This window comes from Triticum aestivum, chromosome 1A (assembly GCF_018294505.1).
Source record: "Triticum aestivum cultivar Chinese Spring chromosome 1A, IWGSC CS RefSeq v2.1, whole genome shotgun sequence".
NCBI lineage: Eukaryota > Viridiplantae > Streptophyta > Magnoliopsida > Poales > Poaceae > Triticum > Triticum aestivum.
In genome coordinates, this window is record NC_057794.1 from 109882061 (window position 1) to 109897859 (window position 15799).

Below are 15799 nucleotides of genomic sequence, written 5' to 3' on the forward strand. Positions count from 1 at the left end.
CAGCATCAGCGTGGCTGGCTTCGGCATCATCCTGACAAATATCATCATCAATAAGACGCATGAAAAATAAGCCAAGTGAGTCAAGTTCTACCTCAAGGTCCAGATTATCCACATCATCATCAGGGGCCGGATTAGAGGATGCAGTGGTTCTTTTCCTGTGGGCAGTCTTCTTCACAGCTTTAGTCTTTTGCCGGGTTGCTCTTTCCGGTTTGTCTGGTTTTTCTGGTTTCTCCTGCGGTAGTTTCTTGCTCCAAAACGGATCATTGCCCTGATTACACAGACACTGATATTAAACAATGACCAGATATATCAATAACAGATTCAGCAAAAAGAAAAATCAAAGTCTTACAGCTGGCGGTTTGTTGGTGGCACAGAAGGGAAGCAGGACGTTTTTAGCACAGATGTGTTCCGGTTCATTCAGCATCTTATTCACAGCCTCTGTGATTTCTTCATTGGTGAGCTGGATTTTGGAATGTTGTAGTGGGTCATCAACACTGCCAGTGTACTCGCACATCAAACCGGAGCGCTGACTAAGGGGCAGTATGCTCCATGATATCCAACAGCGAGCGAGATCAACCCCTGTTAAACCATTAGCCATAAAAGCTCTGAGCTTTGATAGTTGAGGGGCATATTTGCTTCTCTCCTGGGCAGTCAATCTTTGCGGAAAAGGGTGTGTATTGCTGAGCCGCTCCGGACGAAAGCCAGGCAAGGGATTCTCACTGGCAGGGGAGGTGTCTTTGCAATAGAACCATGTCTGATTCCACTCTTTGGGGTGGCTGTGCAGTTTGGCGTGAGGGTATGTGACCTATTTCCTTTTCTGGATCGCCATGCCACCCAACTCCGTATTGGAGCCGTCAGTAAACTCAGTACGGCGGTTTAGATGGAAAAGGTCTCTGAATAATTCCACTGTGGGCTCCTCTTGAAAGAACGCCTCACAGAGCACTTGGAAGTGACACATATTTGTAACAGAGTTGGGGCCAGTGTCTTGTGGATGGAGTTGGAAATCGGCTAAAACATCCCGGTAAAATTTAGAACCGGGCGGCTTAAAGCCCCGGGCTAAGTGATCTACGAAAACAACGACATCTCCTTCTTGAGGTGTGGGAGGACATTCTTTGCCAGGAGCCCTCCAATGGATGGTATCTTTGCTGCCTAAAGCGCCGATTAGGACTAAATCGTCCAGCTGAGCCTCGGTGACGCGAGAAGGAACCCAATTGCACTCATATACTTGCTTGGCCATGATGAAATCTACAAGGTAGAAGATCCCGGTTCAAAAATGCATTGATCAAGGTACATTGGTATGTGCAATGTTAAACCGGAGACAGATCTATCTGAACCGGAGTTTTATGAAGCAACAACATCTGGCGGTTCAACAAGGGGACTAATGGTATATACCGGTTTGGCAATTTTTTCTACAACGTTAAACCGCCTGGTCTAAACATTGAAGTAGATGAGTAAGTTTATAGAAACAGATTTCATAAGATTTCTCTACAGCGATGGATCTGAAGCAAGTTCAGAAAAGAGATAAATATTCAGAGGTCCAAAAGGAGCAGTACCGAATCAATGAGCAAAACGTACATATAGATCTATGGTTTTGAGATGCGTAAGTGAAGGCGAAGGTTAAACAACTACCATTGCACAGAATAAAGATTTGCGGATTCATCTAAAGATCTATCGTATGAGCAAGAGGCAGACGATGAACACTGAAGAACTGTGAAACCCTAGAGCAGATCTGCGGGGGAAAGGATAGAGGATTTACCGGAGCTGAGGAAGACACGGAAGGTTGTCGCGATGCTCTGGTGTGCCCAGGTTGATGCAGCAGCCAAGGTTGAGGCAGAGGTCGACGACGGCGGCGGAGCTCCAGGCTGGCAACGCAAGGAAGACGAAGAAGAAAGGCACGAAGGGGAGAAAAGAAATGACCCTTCGGTCCTATTTATAAGGCAAAAGGACATGTGTCAGGCGTGACAATCAAGGGGCCACGAAACGGAGCTGTCGCCTCGATTTCTACAGATCTATTAAACGAAGAAGCATAATGGATAGCTTCGTTATGACAGGTGACGTCACTCCGGTTTACAGCAATCAGAGAAGATGACATCATGGCGGTTTACCAATGTATGAGAAGATGTTGAAGATGAAGTTTTTGTTAAAGGATTGACATGAACCCGTTCAAATCAATCTGGGGCCTAATGTTGGGGATATTACTGCTGGGCGTAAACCGGCCTATCTGGGCCGGGTCAACTTCATCAGTAGTTCAAGAGTGCTAAAGCCCAGGAAGACAGATGAGGGCTTAAGTCCCGTAGTCGGTTTAAGACTTGTAGCTGTAAATCGGTATTTGTGTATAAACTTGTATTGTAAGTTAGGAATAAGGAGAGACCAACCCGGATACGAATATCGACCGGTGTTGGGACTCTGTGAACCGACGGGCGTCACCCGTGTATATAAGGGGACGACCCGGCGGCGGTTCAAGGACGATAGACAACAATTCGAGACATAGACGAAGCTTGTTTGCTCCCTGGTCATCGAAACCCCATCAATTCCATCACAACTAGACGTAGGCTTTTACCTTCATCGAAGGGGCCGAACTAGTATAAACTCTCTTGCGTCCCTGTGTCCGCTTTAACCCCTTCAAGCTAACCCATCGTGATGGCTCCACGACTAAGTCCTTTCTCTAGGACATCTGCCGTGAAAAAACCACGACAGTTATGATGACTTTCAAGATTGTCAAACCTAGTCTGAAGTCTCTGAAGATTTTCAGTCAAGGCTTTAGTACGATCCGTTTCTTCACCCAACATATCATCACTTTTGTCTAGCATGTTTTGAACCTTTTCAAGAGCCCTTTTTTGTTTTACAGCAATCTTAGTAAGTTTAGAATAGCTGGGCTTAAGGTTTTCATCAGATTCATGCTCACTTGATTCACAGGAGGTATATTTGAGTACCTTGGCACCCTTTGCCATGAAGCAATAGGTGGGAGCATAGTCATCATCGCCTTCATCAGCCTTGTTGGTGAGGTCATTTTCTTCAGTGTTGAAGATAGACTTGTTGACGAATGCAGTAGCGAGAGCTAGGCTCGCCACTCCGGATTCGGACTCCTCAGATGTCTCCTCTTCCTCATTTTCTTCAGATTCAGCCTCAGAGTCCATTTCCTTGCCAATGAATGCCCTAGCCTTCTTGGAGCTGCTCTTCTTGTGATGTGAAGGCTTTGAGGATTTTGATGATGAAGATTTTGTGGATTTCTTCTTTTTCTTCGCATCATCAGAACTGTGATCCTTGTATTTCTTCTTCTTTGATTCCTTTTCCCATTGAGGACAATCTTGAATGTAATGTCCGGGTTTCTTGCACTTGTGACAGAGCCACCTCTTGTAGTCACTGGATGAGGAATCATTGCTCCTTGAGGGTCTTCCAAGGCGACCACGTCTTGAGAACTTTTGGAACTTCTTCACGAGCAGAGCCAGATCATGGCTTAGTTCTTCAGGATCACCAAGGTTGCTACCAGAGTCTTCATATTCGGACTCAGATACTGCCTTGGCCTTCAGTGCGCGTGATCTGCCATAGCTTGAACCATAGAGATATCTTTTTTCAGCAAGTTGGAACTCATGAGTATTTAGCCTCTCGAGAATATCAGCGGGATCAAGTGACTTGTAATCAGCACGTTCTTGTATCATCAATGCCAGAGTGGCAAATGAGGAATCAAGCGATCTCAGTAATTTCTTCACCACCTCATGGTCGATGATGTCAGTGGCACCAAGTGCTTGAAGCTCATTTGAGATGTCAGTGAGGCGATCGAAGGTTTGTTGAACATTTTCATTGTCGAGTCTTTTGAAGTGGTTGAAGAGATTGCGAAGAACATCAACTCGAGAGTCGCGCTGTGTTGAGACTCCTTCATTCACTTTGGACAACCTGTCCCAGATAAGCTTTGCTGTCTCCAAAGCACTCACTCTGCCATACTGTCCTTTGCTCAGATGGCCACATATGATATTCTTCGCTTGGGAGTCGAGTTGCTTGAATCTCTTCCCATCAGCAGCATTCAGAGAAGGTGTGACTGAGGGAACACCATTTTCCACAACATACCAGAGATCGTTATCAATTGCCTCAAGATGCATTCGCATCTTATTCTTCCAGTAGGGGTAGTCCGTCCCATCGAAGGTAGGACACCCAGCAGGGACCTTGATCATACCTGTGGTCGACATAACTAAAACTCCACGCGGTTAAACCAAAATCACACAGAACAAGGGAGTGCCTTGCTCTGATACCAATTGAAAGTGCGTTATATCGACTAGAGGGGGTGAATAGGCGATTTTTATGAAATTCTTCACTGAGGAATTTGCCAGTGAGGAAATTCCTTAGCGAAGAACTACTAGCAGCGGAATAAGTACTCAAAAGTAAACATAACAGAATACAAGCATAGTCATCATGATGAAATGAAGACAGGCACAGAGTACAGGAAGTGTAAGTACATGATAACACAGGATGAAGACAAACAGACTGAAGAAGTTGAACTGAGGAGGTTGGGAAAATCTTCAGTCAAAGTCTTCAAACATAGATATGAACAAACACACAACACAGTTATGAGGAAATGAAAGAGTTGAAGGAATAGAACCAGTAAGCTTGGTGAAGACAATGATTTGGTAGACCAGTTCCAACTGCTATCTCAGTTGTACGTCTGGTTGGAGCGGCTGAGTATTTAAACTCGAGGACACACAGTCCCGGACACCCAGTCCTGAACACACAGCTCAGGACACCAAGTCATCACCGTATTCTCCTTGAACTAAGGTCACACAGACCTCGTCCAATCATTCGTGGTAAGTCTTCAGGTGACTTCCGAACCTTCACAAACTTGGTCACACGGCGATCCACAATTCCTCTTGGATGCTCTAGACCATGACGCCTAACCGTCTGGAAGAAGCACAGTCTTCAAAGGTAAACAGCGTCGGATCCACGCAGGATCAATCTCTTCAGTGATGCTCAATCACTTGGGGTTGTAGGTGTTTGGGTTTGAGTTTTTCCTCACTTGATGATTTTCTCTCAAAGTCCTCGGAGGATGGATTGCTCTCAAATGACAAGTGTCAGTTTCTCTCGGAGCAGCCAACCAGCTAGTGGTTGTAGGGGGCGGCTATTTATAGCCTAGGGAGCAGCCCGACATGATAAGACATAAATGCCCTTCAATGATATGACCGTTAGGTGGATAGATATTTTGGTACAGCTGGCGCATAGCACAGCAACGGTCAGAATTTTGAGTAGCAAAATCCTCAGGGCTATCATGTTCCTCACTGTGTAGGCAATCCGCACTAGCGAATTCCTAACTCCTCAGTCAGAACAAATTCCTCAGAGACTAGAAGAACTTCGTCTCTGTCACTGAAGAATATGACTGGACTGTATGAGATTTCCAATGGCTTCACTCGAAGGGATTGGTAGGTGTAGGATTTTGAGTTGAGCATCACATGTAAATTTTTCCTTAGTATTTCCTCGACCCCCTTTAATAGTGTGGTGTCTCCTATGACTCAAGAAAGAGAAAATGAAACTACGAAAACAAAAGTCTTCACGCTTCATGTTCCTCGAATGAATACCAAGTCTTCAAGGTCATACCAATTTCTTCACTTTCAAAGTCTTCAGAAAGTCTTCAGAAATCCGAAGTCTTCAGTCGAAGAACTTCATTTTTAGGGGTCGACTTTCTCTGTAAATATCAAACTCCTCATAGACTTATAGACCTGTGTACACTCACAAACGCATTAGTCCCTTAACCTATAAGTCTTCAATACACCAAAATCACTAAGGGGCACTAGATGCGCTTACACTCTTTCCAGGTGAAGATTTACTTGCTCCCAACTGGATTCGCCATGAGCCCATTAAGTTGCGTCAGAAAAACAAGTGGGCTAACACCACTACCTAGGCTGAGGTCGAGGCTGCATGCATGGATGTTGATGAGGATGAGTTTGAGGAGGAGGAGGAGGCTGAGGACAGTTCTGAGGGGTATGCACCTCCCTCTTCTGAGCCATCTTGGGCTAAGAAGCTCAAGGCCAAGGTGAAGTCTTTGTTCTGCATGTAGGCCAAGGGGCAGTACAAGGCCCACGTTGCTCAGAAGGAGAGTCGCCGGCATGACAAGAGGATCTTGAGGAAGCTTGGCGAGCAAGTCTCGGGCGGGTCCGAGAAGAACATCACTCCTACGGCTGCCTGGATGATGAAGCAAGGATATCACTAGGCCGAGTCAGATGAGGAGTCCATTCCTGCAGCAGAGACAGATGAGGAGCTTGATGGGTGATCACATCAGTGCGAGCTACCACCTGTGTTGTAGGTGTCCTCTGTGCCTTTTTTTAGTGTCTCGGGGCCAAAGGGGGAGAGAGTGTAGGATTTCTGAGTCTTGTGTCTCTTTGCTTCCGTTTCATTGAACCTTCGTTGATTTGGTTTGTTGGTTTGTGTGCGTGTGTGTGTGTGTCCCAGAGACTTATTCTATCATATGGTGTGAGACATATGTCCTCAAGCTTATCTTTTATTGTCTAGTATGTTTAGTATATTGTGAGCTCAATTTATCTTGTGCCATTTACTTCATGCTCATTTTCTATACCTTGCTTCCATGCTTAGTGTCACTTATTGTTGCAAGGTTTGCCTTGTCCATAAAATATAGTGGGAGTGTTGATCCTAGTGGGTGTGTGTTGTGCAGTCCAAAGCATATTTATATTGCACACATCTAGCGGGAGCATGTCTATATTTTATAGATTTTGGGTTTGCTTATGTTCGTTTTATATCCCTATGTGCAAATCCCGTATTGTCATCAATCCACCAAAAGGGGGGAGATTGTAAGGGCCTATTTCTCCCCATGTGTTTTTGGTGATTGATGACAGTGCATTTGCGGACTAATCGTGTGCATTGAGCATTTCATATATCTCATATCCAGGCACAAGATGATTCGGTACCCCTCGAAGCCCATCGAAGACGGCGGTTATCTATGTTTCTTTTCAGTGGATTTGAGTCATAGGAAAGGTGTACTATTAAGAGGAGGTCCGCTTCGGAAAGGTTAGGGTGGAATCAACACGTACACATCTGTTCCTTTGGACCACCTTTCCTTCGCTTCATTGGAGCACCGTCCGTTCATCCGTGTCTCTGCAAAATGGAGGCTTCCGAATGCTAGAGTTTCTGTGGCATGCGGTAGTACTGCTCAAGGTAGCATTAGTACCGCAGGGGCTTGCTGTAGTACCACTTAAGGGAGCAGTGGTACCGCAGGGACCAGCGGTAGTACCACTCCTGGTGAGCGGTAGTATCACTTCCTCCAGCCCTGACACTAGCGCATGCGGAAGTAGGCATGGAAGTAACCTGTGGTAGTACCGCTCCCTGCGAGCGGTAGTACCGTGCCGGATTTTCGCACAGTCCTAAACTCAGCGGAAGTAGTCACGGACGTAATTTATTTAGTCCGTGCTTTTTCCAGCCCAGTAGAGCCCTGCCTTGCGGTAGTACCCAGGGGGGCGTGGTAGTATCGCTCCAGCGGTTCTACCGCTTGTTGCCATGCGCAACAAGGCCTCGTCTGGTCACTACCGCGCAAGCGGTAGTACCGCACCATCCAGCGGTAGTACCGCAAGCGTGTGCGGTAGTACCACGTGTCACGGGCTGAGTGAAGGGGTAACGGTTGGATCTTTTCCCTCGCTATATAAAGGGGGTCTTCTTCGCCAAGAAGATTACCTCTTCCCTCCCCAAGCTCCATTATTGCTCAAAACTCCATTTTCGCCCGGTCTCTCTCCCTAGCCAATCAAACTTGTTAATTTTCTAGAGATTGGTTGAGGAGGCCTTGATCTACACTTCCACCAAAAGAAATTTGATTCCCCCACTAATCCCTTACGGATCTTGTTACTTTTGGGTGTTTGAGCACCCTAGATGGTTGAGGTCACCGCGGAGCCATATTCCATTATGGTGAAGCTTCGTGGTGTCGTTGGTAGCCTCCGATTAAGTTGTGGAGATAGCCCCAACCTTGTTTGTAAAGGTTCGGTCGCCGCCTCCAAGGACACCAATAGTGGAATCACGACATCTCGCATTGTGTGAGGGCGTGAGGAGAATACAGTGGCTCTAGTGGCTTCTTGGGCAGCATTGTGCCTCCACACCGCTCCAACGGAGACACACTTCCTCTCAAAGGGAAGGAACTTCGGTAACACATCCTCGTCTCCACCGGCTCCACTCTAGCTTATCTCTTACCTTTACTTGTGCAAGCTTATATTGTGTTGTATCCCTTGCTTGCTTGTATGATTGTTGTTGTTGCATCATATAGGTTGCTCACCTAGTTGCATATCTAGACAACCTATTTTTATGCTAAGTTTAATTTGGTAAAAAAAAAGCTAAAAAATTTAGTTGCCTATTCACCCCCCTCTAATCAACCATATCGATCCTTTTAATTTGTCCTTTGTGTCCGTTAACTGCTCTAGTTGATCCAACGTGCAAAGGGAGTGAGTTGATGTTTACTCTTATGTACAACCCAACAAAGCGCCCCACAAGCGCTAGCCAGCTAGGGCATGTGACGACAAGGGTTCGGACATGCAAATCCCGGGTAAAACGTTGTGCAATGCTTGGGCATGCAGCACGCCAACGGGCATACACAAACATAACCGGCCAGCCAAGCCCTCACAACCCCACACGACAAGGCTAGGCATGACACACACCGAGTTGGGTGCATGCGCGAACCCTTTCGCACAAAAAGATTAGGCCGGTAGGAAGCGGACAACACTGCCAGTCCGACACGGGCTCATCCAAAACGTGTGGAACAACGCACAAGATGTGGCATCGAAGCGATGCGGAGGACCCTAGGCCGGATCCATGAGTGATAAAGACTGGCAGCTCGGAAGGCTCGGACCTAACCAATCCATGCCGCAGTGCTTTCGTATGGCAGTTGCTTACCCTTCAGCTTATTCCTAGTGTAATGTGTCCTATCGATAAGCGACATTTTCATATCACTTTCAGCATCCTACTTTAATCATATGCCACGGGAGCATGTGAATGCATTTGTCATTTATGTTCGCTTACTGCTCTAGTCGGCCTGATGTGTAAAGGGAAGTGGTTGTTATACAACTGGTAAAGCGACCGACACAAGACTCGGGATGATGATGTCGTTATACGTGACGCCCTTAGCTTACTTAACTTTCACGGTTGTGGTTGGTCTTTGTGCTAATGATGCAACGAGTCATCTACAGTAGTAGAGAATAAGGAGTATCTTGGATCGTCTAGATCAGAGCAACTCGGCCCATGAGCGGGCACTCGACCATGACACGATGTGGAGACCATGGAGTGGACTCTCATCAGGCGGAGCCGCTCGACGGTGTGGTCTGGTTGTGCCTGATCGACCAACGTCGGGGGCTAGAGATCAGAGTGTCGGCATTGGTGGCGCAACTCGTGCCTCCAGCGGCTCGCAAATTCTCAATCAGGTGATGGGGCCTAGAGGAATATGCGAATAGCTAGGAATCATCACGAAGTCGTGTCCCTCACTGGCTTGATCAGAAGCAAAATAGGCAGGGCGAGGTCATGGTCCTCAACGGGAGCTCCTATATATTGCGTTTCGTGACAAATAGTCGTCAAATCACACACTGGAGCCACGCTGGTAGGCTCATTAGCGGATGTTGTACCAACACATATTGAAAACGCCTAAAAAGAAGGTGCACTTGCGAAGATTCGAACCACATCCCTTTCGTTGGAGACTGCGAGATGTTGCCCACTAGAGCTGACAAGGGCTACAACATTAAGGTTGGCCATAGTGGGGGTAACATACCTGGTATCATGTGTTTGGGACTCGCAAACATGCTTATGTGATAGAGAATTAAAGAAGAGAGAGAGAGAGTTGTAGTAACATAAGTAGATACCGTATCATAATAAATGTTATGCTATTATATGTCTTGCATGCCAAAAAATGAGATCACCTACTAAACTATGATACTATGCACTATGGATGTAGTATATGATACTAGTGTATACTCCCCACTATGGCCAGCCTAAAGAACTAAAACAACAACGCCAGATCCTAAAAGAATATAAAACGCGAACATTTTGTTGAAAAGGTGAATTGTTGAAACGTGAATATTTTTCAAAAAAATTACCAAAATTTTAAAACTCAAACATTGTCGTGGAAACGAACTATATTTGAATCTACAAAAATTATTTGAAAATATGAATGATATTTGAAAACATGGACATTTATTAAAATTTTGAACAAATTTTGAAAATGCATACATTTTTTGAACCCGTGAATAATTTTGAAGAATGGGAACACTTTTTGAAAATCTGAACATTCTTTGTTATCCCTAAATAATTTTCAAAAACACGCACATTTTTATAAACAAATTTTAAATTCAGGAACAATTTTTAAAATTGCAAACACTTTTGAATTTTCCAAACATTTTCAGAAACATGAACATTTTTAAAAATTCAAACAGATTTTAAATTTTTTAACATTAAAAAATGACTTATCAAAAAAATAAATTGAAGAAAAAAGGAAATATAAATGAAAAATAAACCAAAAAAAGTAAATGGGCCGGTCCAATCGGGGACGCTTCCATGCGGATCCCCGACAGTTTGCGTAATGTGAGGCATAAAGTTCTCTGTTTTCAACTCTTGACTCATAGGCTGCGTGTATATATGTGCTGACTGCCGCCGAGTCGCATGTCTGCTAGTAGCACTCTATGCACGTGGCTCCTTGGCCTATGGCTAAATGAGCTGCAACTTATTTGTGTGGGCCCAGAATTTTGAGGGCCCGGGGCGTCCCCCCTCCCGCCCTCTCTCAGGGTCGGCCCTGTTTCAATTGTTGTTAGATCCCGTTTCTGATCGTGAGTGACTATTGCGGTCTTCAGAATCCAGTACTTCCTTTGTTTTTAAACATAAGACCTTTAAAAAATTTCAATTCGGACTACATACTAATGTGGATAAACGCATTTTAGAATATAAATTCCCTCATTTTGCTTTATATAATTCACATTGAAATCTCTAAAAGCTTTATATCTAGGAATAGAGAGAGTATAGCAATCCTTTTCTCTTACTGCTAGTTCAGTGCATTTTCAAGTTTGTTTTTGTGCAATACAAAGAATGTAATTTTTGACGTAATTTTATTTTTACCGGTCATTTTATGCCTTGTTGTCTTTCATTGTATTCTATATTTTTCATAATTATAAAATAAGTTTCCCTTTGGGTGTTCTTTTAAAGAAAAATAGTTTGACGGTCAAACACGTAATCGTGATAATTTTGGAGGACTACAGTGTAATGCTATATTCTTACAACCAACTGGTAGGCTGACGGTGGACGCTCCTCCACGTGGATAGCAGCACATCCAACGGATGGTAAAAGCTCCTGCAGCTGCAGCCGGAGACCAGCCCAGGGTTTACCGCCCGCGCCGCCTGCTAAACCCTCCCCCATTCCGCCTACCTCGCTGCCGCCGCCGCCGCCTTCCAGAACCACCGGCGGCCAGGCGACGCGGTCGACCGAGCCATGTGGGCTCTGAGAAGCCTCCGCCGGAACCTCCCGAAGGCAGCCTCTTCGTCGCTCCACCGGAGGTGCGCCCCGTCGATTAGCTCCGAGGACTTCGCGGCGAGGGGGCGAGGGGGCGAGGCGGCTGCGGCCTCAATATCAGCCGCGTTAGTGCCGGCGAGCACGGACGGCGGTGGGGTATGCCGGCGGTTGATGTCGACGAGCAAGGGGAGGAGCATGCGGAGCAAGGTGGAGAAGCGGATGGGGAGGGAGACCGGCCGCACGCAGAAGGAGCTGCGCCGCGCGGTCAAGCTCCGAAAGAAGCTCATGACCGAGGACGAGAGGCTCATCCACAGCATGCGGAGGGTAAGTGAAGCACCATTTCCTCCTCCCCCCTGCCCCCCTTCGGCGCCGGCGAAATGCTCTGGCCATGGTGCTTGCGCCATCTCGCTGTGATCCCTCTCCTTTTCTATCATGGAACAAGATATGCTGTTTTGAACTGCTGTAATTTATGGTGATATTTGCTCAATGTGTGGCTTTTTGAAAGGGGTTGAAGATGTTTTGTCATTACCAATGCTAAACGAAAGGGTGAGAAAAGCATTTGCATTGTGAAATTTGTTCAGATGTACTCCCTCCGTTCGGAAATACTTGTCGGGGAAATGGATGTATCTAGACGTATTTTAGTTCTAGATACATTCATTTTCGCGACAAGTAATTCCGGACGGAGGGAGTATTAATGAATCAAAGAAGGAAGATGGTATCATTAGGTTGTTGGGACTTGACTTTGACAGTCAAGATTATGTTGTCAGGGACTTTGTTGAACTGAAAGAATTAAGTCGCTATCTTGCGATTGTCAAATCCAACTATATGCCTGTAAACTAGAAATTTTGATATAGATAATAAAGGCTAGCTCTCATCAGAACACATCAGCTAACTCCGCTAGAAATTTAAGTCCTGTGGCTTCCCATGTCACTCTTGATGTATGCACATATGGTTACCACCGCCTGTAAATGATTGTCAAATCTAACTATATGCCTGTAAACTAGAAATTTTGATATAGATAATAAAGGTTAGCTCTCATCAAAACACATCAGCTAACTCCGCTAGAAAATTAAGTCCTGTGGCTTCCCATGTCACTCCTGATGTCTGCACATAAATGGTTACCACCGCCTGTATGTTTTCACAAGTAAAAGGGCTAAAATGACTTATTGCTTATGCCAATTATTCTATACAGTTTGGTTCTCATATAAATATCTGACATCGATACACTAGACCTGATGTAGTGATATTATAAGTCTATTGGGGCATTCCTGCTCCCGATGAAAAAGAAGTCACATCATAACTTATATAATGCTTACATTCTTAATGAAATTTTGGTCATAAAAGTATTATTCTCCGTATTTAAAGAAAACAATTATCTAGTTGCTGCATTGAAGCACATAATGAAAAGAAATTACATTTTCTAGATCTATCAGGAAATCAGATTTCCACACCTTTCCCCTTTTTTGTGCTTGATCTGCACAAAATCCTATCTGAATTGGGTATTACTCACCTCATCATCCATTCCTTCTCTATGAGGATCTGGCTAAGTAAAATATATGTTATTTCGCATATTTCTCTTTACTCAACTTGTGTTATAGTCTTGATTTTAATCATTTTATTTTAGTCAGATGGTAATTTATAATAGCGAATTCACTGGCTTACCTAGTTATCTGGTTAATTTTATGCAGGCCAAGAAAAAAGTTGCTTTACTTCTACAAAAGCTCAAGAAGTATGAGCTACCAGACCTACCAGCTCCTCGTCATGATCCAGAGCTGTTAACAGCTGAGCAGCTACAGGCTTACAAGAAGATTGGATTCAGAAATAAAAACTATGTCCCTGTTGGAGTTCGTGGAGTCTTTGGAGGTGTTGTTCAAAACATGCACATGCACTGGAAATTCCATGAGACAGTGCAAGTTTGCTGTGACAATTTCCCGAAGGAAAAAATTAAGGAAATGGCATCAATGCTGACAAGATTGAGTGGTGGTATAGTGGTTAACATTCACAATACCAAAACAATTATCATGTTTCGTGGAAGGAACTACCGTCAACCAAAGAACCTCATACCTTTTAACACACTTACCAAACGGAAGGTCAGTCCCTTGCAGTTAAAAATGTTTGTAGCTCTCATTTAGCTTCTCATTTAGCTTTGGATCATACTCCCTCCGTTCCGAATTACTTGTCTTGAATTTGTCTAGATACGGATGTATCTAGACTCATTTTAGTGCTAGATACCTCCGTATCTAGACAAATCTAAGACAAGTAATTCGGAACGGAGGGAATACACCCTATATGTATGGAACTTTGAAACTAATATCGATTGCTCTCACCTTTTCAGTTGATAGTTCAACCAGAATTTAATATTGATTTTTAATGTTTTGGGCTATGTCCATTTTCTGTTAATTTTGGGTATATTGTTGGCTTTGTGCTATGGATAATGGAGTTTGCTATCCTTATCCTTATTGCAGGCTTTATTCAAGGCTAGATATGAGCAGGCTCTTGAGTCACAGAAACTGAATATCAAGAAAATAGAGACACAACTTCGTCGCAAAGGTATTAACCCAGAGGACCCAGTTGCCATGGCCAGCATCCAGCGAGTTGCCTCGGCATTCTTTCGAGCCATAGACGAGCAGCAAGGTACTCCTTATGTCTTCCATGGGGATAAACAACCTACTGCTGGGACTACAGAATTAAAAGAAGCAGATGTTGAGCCAGCTGAGGATAGCGACCAGGAGGAGCTTGACAACTTCATTGCAGAAATAGAGAATGCAGCAGAGAAGCAATGGGAGGAAGAGGAGGCAGCAGAGAAAGAAGAAACTTCAAGGCTGCAGTATCGCTACAGAGAAGAGATGATGGGTGAGCGGAGGGGTTTCAATAGAAGCTATGACAACTCAGATGCCGATGATAGAACCCAGGGAAGATACAGGAGAGATAACGACAACAATAAATGGGCAACAGATACAAGGAGATGGGATGATGACAGTGAGATAGAGGCGTCAGGTGAGGATGTGGGTGAGCGCAGGGGTTTCGGGAGAAGCTATGATAACTCAGATGCTGAGGATAGAAGCCAGGGAAGACACAGGAGAGAGAACAAAAACAACAGAAGAACATCAGGTTCGAGCAGGTTGGATGATGATACCGAGGCGTCAGGCGAGGACTGGGACATTGATGATGGCAGGGATAGTATGGTTGGATTCGACAAGGAGAGGCATGTACCTGATGAACATCCTCGGCGATTTGACAGCATGCGACATGAGAGGAGTAGTTCCAGTCACAGGCAGAATTATATGCCTGGGGCCTCCAGAAGTCCCAGCCGGACCCCAAAGAATGCAGTTAGTGTTTCTGAGGACAGTGAGGATGATGTGTCAGACAGTGAAGATGATGAGGTGTGGGGAGCAGATTACAAGGAAGAGACGAGCTCGAGTGCCCCGAACGTGAATTTTCCTAATTACAAGAGCAGCAGCGAGGAGGAGGATACTGGCGACAACTGGATGCGTGGTGGCAGAACCAGCCAAACGAAGAAGCATACCGACGAGGACTGGGACAGTGACTGACAAATTGAAAAAGAACAGTCAAGCCTGCATCATATGTTGTCACATTTCTGCAGGAAAGAGTTCGTTGGGCTTGTTTTTCGTGGGAGCATCCGTCTCGGTGCTGCAGACGGTGCCGCTTGATTCCACCTGACATCATGCTGGGTTGGGTGCTCATAAATAATTGTTTGAATTGCGTCTCCAAATATGTAGTTGGCGCATCCCCGAAGGCCGAAGCAGTCTGCCAGTTGCCAGCAGCCGCGTGACCATAATAGCAGGAGGTCATGGTGTTGTTGAATGTTGTCCTTGGCTGAAAGTGTTTCGGCAGTTTGATAGGTCGAAGGGGTCTGGTGGTTCTACACATCTGAATCTCTTGTTATGAGATCATTCGTAAGAACGGGTTTGCCGTGAACAAAAAGGCTTGCACATAGGAATATTTGAAGGCCCTACTTGTTGTGCCCCCTCGAGGCATATACATTTATTCATTCATCCATTGGGATGCTCACCATAACGCAAATGGCCATTTTGTTTTCCATCCTGGCTTATTGGTCCCCTCCGTATTTTGTGCCAAATTTTGACCATAGATTTAACTAACAAATTGTTAATGCATGTCATAAAGAATTATGTCATTCGGATTCGTATTTGAACATAGTTTCTGATGATGTTATTTTTGCTATGTATAACTTATATTTTATTAGCGAAAATCCTGGTTAAAATATGACCCTAACTATGAGGGGGGCTAATAAACCAGGACGTGTGTTGAGCATGTCTGAGCCACCATATTTCATAAATCGTTACACGATCTTATTATT

General features: G+C 44.9%; 1 protein-coding gene across 1 annotated transcript; it reads left to right on the forward strand.

Annotated features, from left to right (window-relative positions):
• The first annotated feature begins 11310 nt into the window (after positions 1–11310).
• On the forward strand, positions 11311–15520 carry LOC123039425 (CRM-domain containing factor CFM9, mitochondrial). The gene is made up of 3 exons (XM_044462607.1): positions 11311–11784; positions 13149–13550; positions 13926–15520. Exons 1-3 carry the CDS (start codon positions 11440–11442, stop codon positions 15009–15011), a joined length of 1833 nt encoding a protein of 610 aa, XP_044318542.1. The 5' UTR covers positions 11311–11439; the 3' UTR covers positions 15012–15520.
• The last annotated feature ends 279 nt before the right edge of the window (positions 15521–15799 follow it).

Coding starts and splice junctions, on each gene's coding strand:
- LOC123039425 (XM_044462607.1), top strand. CDS start 11,440: ATGTGGGCTCTGAGAAGCCTCCGCCGGAACCTCCCGAAGGCAGCCTCT. Junction 11,785..13,148: donor TCATCCACAGCATGCGGAGG/GTAAGTGAAGCA, acceptor AATTTTATGCAG/GCCAAGAAAAAAGTTGCTTT. Junction 13,551..13,925: donor ACACACTTACCAAACGGAAG/GTCAGTCCCTTG, acceptor TCCTTATTGCAG/GCTTTATTCAAGGCTAGATA.